Source organism: Rhagoletis zephyria, unplaced genomic scaffold (genome assembly GCF_001687245.7).
Source record: "Rhagoletis zephyria isolate East Lansing unplaced genomic scaffold, Rhagoletis_zephyria_1.1 Rzeph_scaffold_02692, whole genome shotgun sequence".
Taxonomy (NCBI): Eukaryota; Metazoa; Arthropoda; class Insecta; order Diptera; family Tephritidae; genus Rhagoletis; species Rhagoletis zephyria.
Window position 1 is genome coordinate 32,847 of NW_016159776.1, and position 8,598 is coordinate 41,444.

The 8,598-nt window shown below is 37.5% G+C and overlaps 1 protein-coding gene across 1 annotated transcript in view; it reads right to left on the minus strand.

The window, feature by feature from the left end:
• The window catches only part of LOC108367453 (carboxypeptidase M), an 8,649-nt gene extending 2,439 nt beyond the window's left edge, over positions 1–6,210 (minus strand). The window contains exons 1-5 of the mRNA XM_017622065.1: positions 5,957–6,210; positions 2,890–3,222; positions 2,631–2,818; positions 1,875–2,170; positions 1,627–1,803 (exon numbers count right to left, since the gene is read on the minus strand). Coding sequence (XP_017477554.1) covers positions 1,627–1,803; positions 1,875–2,170; positions 2,631–2,818; positions 2,890–3,222; positions 5,957–6,129 — 1,167 coding nt within the window. The 5' untranslated portion in view covers positions 6,130–6,210. The remainder of the gene's footprint in view (positions 1–1,626; positions 1,804–1,874; positions 2,171–2,630; positions 2,819–2,889; positions 3,223–5,956) is intronic.
• Positions 6,211–8,598: the final 2,388 nt, after the last annotated feature.

Genomic DNA, 8,598 nt, shown 5'->3' on the forward strand with positions numbered 1-8,598 from the left:
TTATTATTAAGATTAAGAGTAAAGGCAAGATTAAGATTAAGACTAAGAATAAGGTTAATATGAAGATAGTGATACAGATACAGATAGAGTTTGAGATTAAGATTACGATTAAGCTAAGATTAAGAGTAAGATTAAGCAAATATTTAGAGTAGGATTACGATTAAGATTAAGGATAAGATTAAAATTAGGACTACGATTAAGGCTCATATTAAGATTAAGACTAAGATCAAGATAAGGTTATGATAAGGATTCAGATTATGAGTAAGGGTAAGATTAAGATTAATAGTAAGATTAAGATTAAGATAATGATAAAGATTAAGATTCAGACTAAGCTTAAGATTAAGAATAAAGTTTGAGATTGATTAATGTGAAAATTGAGACAAAGATAACACAGGTTTACAAAAAAAAAGGAAATAGTTTCTGAATATTGAACCAAACCTCTATATCCCTATGTTATTCGACTAGAGCTGGAAAGCTATCGATGGCATTATCGATAGTATGTATTGTTTTGTAAGCACTTTCCATAATTTTCACTTATACATATATTATTTAGTAAGAGTAAAAGCCAGCGGTGCCTGTTTCATCTTGTGAGTCGGAGAGACATTTAAAAAAGCACGGCAAATAATTTCAGAGCGCAGATGCTGCTTGAAGCCAAACATCGTTGATAAACTTTTGTTCCTTAACAAAAATATGGACATATTTTCAACTTATTTTCAATAAAAGTTGTTATGTTTAATGTTTAGAGTTTTTTAATCAAAACTATCTATAGTATTATCGATAGTGTCGACATTTTCGATAGTATCGATACTATCTATGGTTGTGACTATCGACTATCGATGGTCGTGGTCGTGCCAGCTCTATATTCGACGCGCTAAATGTGAGTAGGGAAAAATTCATTGAATAAACCTGAAAATTCATATATATAGGGTTTTTGACTCGCTGAATGCAAATCTGGGTTCTGTTAATCTCCATCACGTCAGGTTCGAGGTCATTTGAGGGTCAAATATGGAATCAAATTTATTCAACAAAAATAAAAATTCAAGTGGATGGGTTTTTGCTGTCGCTGAATCCGAATATAAAGGCCTTTGATTCTTCAAGGTCATCTCAAGGTCAAACAAAGCAAAAGGGCGTTGGACGAAAAAGCTAACGCTTGACGTTGCATTACGGTGTAATCGGAAACCTAAACACTTAAACTACCAACTGAGGTCGTTATAAATCAGCTACAGTTATTTCGAAGGATATTCCGGAACCGTAGACGAAAGAATGACTTGGACAGACACGTCTTCGAATGCGGGTAAATTTTTGTATGATCCACTAGTTATACATACTTATATAGTACATAGATAGGAAATAGGTAGGAACCTAGTATTTCAAATGGCTATGGAAAGAAGTCTAGATTGACATTTGCAGTTAAATTTGCTCCGACATAAGACCTCTACGAAAAACTCACTGCGTTAGATCGTGCTTGCTCTAACCACATGTATTTCCTACAGGTAAAATTATAAGGAAGCTCCTAATAAAATAAGAATAGTGCGTGTAAGATAAATTCATTGATCAATAAGAATGGTGCGTGTAAGATAAATTCATTGATCAATGAATTTTCTAAACAAAAATTTCTTCACTCACCTCCAACTTATAGTATCCGGGCAGCAGAATTCTCCAGAACTCGCCATGTTTCGTCGTTTGAAAACCGACATCACGTCCCTTGATCTTTAGCGAAGCACGTTCAATAGGCGTGCCAGTGGGGTCCAACACGAAACCCTGTACGCCACGATGCGCTTCGGCCAAAAATTTGATCATGGACTAAAAATTAAATTTAAAAAAAAATTTATTAGAAAGTTGTATTTCCGCAGCTTTCCCTCACACCAACTCACCAGCTGATTATCCTCCCAGTACTTCTTCAATTCATAGGCAGGTGGATATTTGCAGCATGAAATTTCCAGCGTCACCTCCATGCAACCATACCACACGTAATTGTAATCCTGCATGCCACCGGTGAGTGGATACCACGCAGCGCCATTTGTGATGCCATTCTCGAAGGCGGGCGTCGCCGATTTACAAGCTACACCGCGTGACATCTTCGCATGATTCTTAGCGTAGACAAGCGACAAATGCTTGAAGACGTCATCGTCGGGCGTGAGTGAAGGTGCCGCCGAGTAAGTTTGAAACACTGTGCCAAGGGGACATGTTGGCGGCAAGAAGTGTGGGAAAAGGAAGAAAATAAGAGTTGAAAACTTTTGTACGTATTTTTTGAATAATTAGTTTGGTAGTAGGTACAACCGCTAACAAATCGCTGCAACAAACTACTCACTCGCGCACAAAGCCGATGATCGACATATTCCTTTGAGCAGCCATGTTGTCGGTAGGAAATGGGAAAGGAAATCGGTAATACAAGTTTATAGATCGGTATGTTTTTTTACATACAAATAAAGGAAAGACGATGGATGATTTAGTGAGGTTATATGTTCAAATAATGAAATGGAAGAGCCATTGGCGAGTTTAGGGAAATTCTCTATCTGTTAATATTATCTGTTACGTAGCTACTTTGCAGGTGAATGAAGGCTTATGTCACTGACTTGAAAATCTTAAACAACCTTTTCTGTGATAGAAGTTTCTATGTATATGCTTACTAGAGTTTGGCGTATTATCATACGGATAACTGGCTACCAAAGCGCCCCCATGCAAACTGCCACTCAACACGAATTGTATTTTTGATATCCAATCCTTGACGGAGTCTGTTTCGGGCTGCCCACGCTTGTTATTCTGCTTAAAGTAGTCTGGGAAATTACGATTTAAATCGAAGCCACGTGCATTATATCTGAAAGTGGGGGAAGATATTTAGTTTAATGAAAAATTCATTTTTATTATTAAATATTCTGCGCTTCTTACCTGCCCTGCCCGCCATCACAGGCGCCTTCCTTGGACACCGCATATCCATCTGGGTTCATCGACGGCATAATGTGTATGCGTGTATTGTCCAATAACCACTTGACATACTGATCGGTATTGTAACTAGTCACGAAATATTGTATAAGATGAAGTAGCAGCTCACGACCCACTGGCTCATTGCCATGTATGTTGCCTACATATTTGACATCTGGCTTACCAACCATATGCTCGTAGGGTGAGGATGACACTACCATAACCCAGAGATCGCGTCCTTGTATTGATTTTCCAATTGAGTATAGCGCTGTCAAATTTGGGTAGCGTGCGCTGGTGGCTCTGAAAGAAAGTGAAATAGAAAAATTCGTTTGGTATAATAGCATTGTAACAATGGGCGCGTTAGTTTCGACTTAGGACAACTAAAAACATACATATGTCTGCAGCTTCCTCCATTTATTTCCGCTTTGAGAGCCGGATCAAAGTGTCATAAGATCCATACTGAGAATCAACCAAGCTTGGAGCTGAGCAATTACGGATATAAAATGAAAACCGCTCCTCAAAAAAGTCTTCCTCAACTACAGCTTTTAACCCAAACAGCTCCCCTAAGGCCGAAAAATCCCTTGACAAGACATACCAGGTTCAACCGCATCCGCAAATATGGTCGGGTCTGGTAAGAGAAGCCGAAGTCTACTCGACGATGACGAAAAGTTCAAAGGACAGGGAGACCGGGATGAGCGTCCCATGCTATAGAGTGGTAAGCTCACCAACCAGCGAATATCGTATTTTGCGATTGTCTCGGATTACCAGAGGAACAACTTGATGACCTGTGGTCGCGCCAAGGAGCACACCCCTCTAAGGCCACTCATTAAATCCAGCATACCGATCGTTGCCGTGAAGGTGAAAGAGTACATTCTATATGTGAAATCATTTATTCTTGATTTCAAAATGGTATAGTAAGGAAAGGCACAGGTCGCTAGGTGCCGACGAGGGGTGGAATATGGTCTCGCTTCAACAGGATAGCTATAGCTTCGGGAAGCTGAAGGTTTTCAAAACTGACACTAAAACTCTGGTCAACTAAGACATTGAAACTGGTGTTTCAAGTAAGCAGATAAATTACTCGCGCCAATATTAATTCTGCGGTGTCAGTATTCATTATGATATCTAGGTGGTAATTAAGGCCTTCTGCTTTGAAGTCATCCCGCATGATTTCAAGGCGATAACATTGGATGACATTCACAGGCACGAACTTCATCTTGTAAGACAGAGTTAGTTTGTGTCAGCTGATGAAAAGCACTAGTCTAGGTTGCATTCCAAGATTCCAATACCAGGCTCGGTCATAGAGTCATATGTATACTAAATTTGGTTATCTTTTCGGGGTTAAGGTAGTTCATTGTCCCAGTTAGTTTTGTATGGAAAAACTACCTTCAAGTTATGTGAAATTTTAGCCCACAAGACATAGGTCCACGAAGTCACTGCTCATTCTTTCTCTCCTTTTCTATAGCCGCAAGTATCCTAACCTCTGATTCACTGCATTGTAACCAGAAAAGAGTTATACAGCTCTATTCGTCGCGGATAAAACAAATTTTGTAACCAGTACAAACAGGGGTTTTAAGCATTTTTTTAATTTCTCCGTTACATATGTTCTGCAGCGCTCAGAATAGATCTGTTAATGTAAACACTGGAGTCGCTTTCGTATTTACATACAATGATGGAGGCAGTTCCAGAAGCGCCCTGAGAAGCACGGTCTGTTTTTTTGTCATTGCATTACAGATGCCTATGTAAGTCATTAGAGTTTGCTGAGCTTGGATGGCGGAGACGTTTCCTCTGAATGAGATAAAAATGTCACCCATGTAGCCCTGATAATGGAAGCTTACTTAGAAGTCAGACTAGCTCGAATTCTACGGTGGATCATAACATAGGGGAGATATAAAAGATATCCCTGTGGGAATTCTTTCATTGCCCAGAAACTGACTCTTTCCTGCTCTAGAGCGGAAGTTAGGCTTCTGGATTTGGAGGAATTCCCTTTCCATCGGCATGTGATATCATTTATTCCTTTGCGACGGACACAACCAAAAGCATACTTTAAAACCAGCTTCTTTTCTTCCGACTTTTGTTAAAGATGATCTGAGAAGATTTCACCTACCCCAAAGGCTTTTTAAAGGCTCTGGGGTAGATATACTTAGTGCACCTTATTGTATTCTCAACGAACAGGTCCTTTGACGACTTTCCAGTCCTCTACGCAAGATTCTTTTATCCCCATTTGCATGTGTATTGTTTGAGTTGTGCTCAGTGGGAAGCACAAAGAAAATGCACCGCGGCTAGCAAGTTCCGACATTACTTGCAGCCAAACGTTTATGATCTATCATGTCTTCTAACTCTGTGGATTCTTGCACTCTCTGCACACAGAACTCGAGAATATATGCCAAGCAAGCAAACCAAAGAGATTTGCTGTGGTATCGTAGGAATTTTCACTTTGATCAAGATAAGAGTGGCGCTGATAAGACATTGGAGAATACTTAAAAGTTGTTAAAAAACGTTGAACTAAAGTATGTTTTCATTCTCGGAGGCCTTTAGAGTGCTTTAAATTGAATGACCATATCCGGGCAGTAACCATTTCGCAGCACTAAATAAAATACATGTACGTAGGTATTCGTTCTTACCAGCTAACTATTTGGTTATCGAATAACGTGAACAAGTAAAATCCGAATTTTTATGCTCCCATCCCCTAGGATTGTTCTATAACAGAAAACAATATTTCCCTATTTTTTTATTTTCGCCAAATCTCCCAGAAACTGCAAAAGGGGACCCATAAAAAACTTTAGCATAAAAAATGGTTTAATAAACAATTGTTTATCATTTTTGGAAGCCTTTTGAAGAGAATCAGAGTTATCCGATCCAAATATATTGATTTTCAAGGGTTCTATACAATTTCTACGAAAAGTTGTTTCTCAAAATAATAAATGGGGGGGTATATTTTTCCGATAGAGAATAATCCTAGAGGGTGAGAAAATTAAAATTCCGAATTTAATTTTTTTTTTGACCACCCTTAATAAGTTCTTTGAAGTTATCTTACCTTAGAAATCTTGTCAATTCATCGTGATCATGATAAACAAAATCCAAATACTGTGAATCAGGTATGTAAGCACGGGGTTCGGGCAGTGCTGCGTCGAGTTCATTTGTCGACTGGGCGAGGCAATGATAGGCGTACAGCAGGAAAAATGAAACAAATGCGGGCCGCAGAATCATAATGAGTGCAGTGTTGTCGTCGTTGCCTCAATATTGGCAATTATTGCTATTGTGTACTGACTCCTGTAGATTTTTGGAGCTGCAAAAGAAATAAAGTCGTTAGTTATGCAAAATTAAGAAATTGTTTAGGATTGCTTCAATATAGTATAAGCAACTCAAAACGAATTGCTCGTCGAGTAAGTAGAGTGCAACAACCGTGAAAGATCAAGATCATTGCGCAAGGAAAACATATGTGGCTTCATAATTGTCTGTTTTTCTTTCGCGACCATCGATTGGAAAACCAATTTAGCTTGTGACGTGATTCAATTGCGTTGCTGCATGTACTAAGCGTGATGGATAGTAAAATACAAATGAAACTTAGGAAAAACTTTAATGCGAAAAAGGTAAGAGATAATAATAAGACGAAGTGTGGAAAAATGNTGGCTTCATAATTGTCTGTTTTTCTTTCGCGACCATCGATTGGAAAACCAATTTAGCTTGTGACGTGATTCAATTGCGTTGCTGCATGTACTAAGCGTGATGGATAGTAAAATACAAATGAAACTTAGGAAAAACTTTAATGCGAAAAAGGTAAGAGATAATAATAAGACGAAGTGTGGAAAAATGATGGGACATTGCACTCTACAGATAACTGAAAGATGCGTTGCGTTAAATAGGTAGGGAGAAATTCAAAACTCAAGTGGTTGAGTGATTTACAATATATGTCTAGTACATCACATGCCCTCACATTACAGGTAATTTACATATATCAGTAAAACAAAACACACTTAAACGCAGCCAAGCATTAAGAAGATTTTCATATTAATTTTTTTAATCCTTTCAAAATATTTTAAAACCGAAACCCTCTTAAAGATCTTTCCTTTGATTTCCATATCTTAAGATTTAGTTGGGTTATCTTTTCAATGAAAAAAAAAAAAATCTCTCGATTGTTAGGTTACGTAGTTAAAAGCATAAAGTAGAAAAGGAAAACAAAACAAGTGCGTTTAGCTGTTTTCGACTGCGGGAACTGAATGGCAGTTTACAGCTCTACCTATTCGGCTGCTGTGCACAGTGGTACATAAATGGAAAAGGTGGACAAAGTTATTGCTGGATTATTTAAATAGAAATAATTTTTTGTGGCATGGCATAGTTTCCATACCTAAAAGTATGTTGTATGTTAAAGCTTGTTCAAACACCTTCTGTTTGACAGACATATTGTTATATGTATAATTATAAATACAGTTTTTAATAGACGCAATTGCAAATTTTTAGAAAAGTGGCAACCCCACTGCAAAATATTTTTTTTTTTAATCTCTACAAACGGCTTTTACTTTAGTATAGAAATTGATGTATGCTGTTGAGGCTTTGAATAATTTTAAATTTTCAGATATCTGGCAACCCTATTTTGAAATATTTTCCAGAAATACTCGACGATGTAATGAAAAAAAAAAAATTAACAAATCCGTTGAGACGATTAAAGCCGTTAAAACCCCAAACAGGCCAAAATACGTGTCTCCGCGTTTTTTTAAATAATTTTTGGGCATCTGATACTTTTCGAAATACCACGGATTCTGATACTTTCGATAATAAGCTATGCCCCTAAAAAACAGTCAAGCAATAATTTTGGCTAATTTCTCCCATTTCTGTACCACTGTGCGGTGTTCGCCTTACCGACACTACCCGATTTAGTACTCGTAATATAAATTTAAAATTAATTCAAGCAGACACAACATAAAAGTAAAAAAAATGAATGAATTCAAGAAAACATTTCAAAATATTCTTCTTCTTCTTATATGGTGCTGTAATGGCCTAAGAGATTTTGGCAAAGTTCAGCAAAGCACGCCTGTCGGTTCTCTGCTGTACCAACTGACGCCAATTGGAAAAGCCAAGTGAAGCCAAGTCCTTCTGCAATTGGTCTTTCCAATGCGGGTTCCGAGTTGAACACTTTCAGAGCTGGAGCGTCGAAGTGCATTCGAACGACATGGCCAAGCCAGCGGAGCCGCAACCATGGTTGCCACTGCACAAAATTTATTAGTATCAAAATTTTAACAAAAAAGTACCATTTCGATTAAAATGTACCACTTGTATTATTTTTATAAAAAAAATTAATTTTTTTTATAAGTACAGAAAGTTAAAGTGAATATATGTATATGTATATGTAACAAAAAAAAAATTGGTATTTTTACAAAAAGCTTTCGTCTCATAAATATATCGCTCAGTTACTAGAATACCATCATTCTCGCTTTTGAAGTTTTTTTTTCATTTCCAAGAGAAGAAATTTTATAATTTCGAAATTTGTCATTATTGGGACGAAATAAAAACCAAAGACAAAAACTTGCAACACCATCGTCACTAGAGATGGGCACTGAGCGGAGCTATCGAGCGGACTCTCAGCAATATGTCGCACGATCAGACTCACTTCTAAGAAACAATATGACTCGGTAGCTCAATAAAAAATTGTCAAATAGTCTGTACTCAGAGTAAAGAATG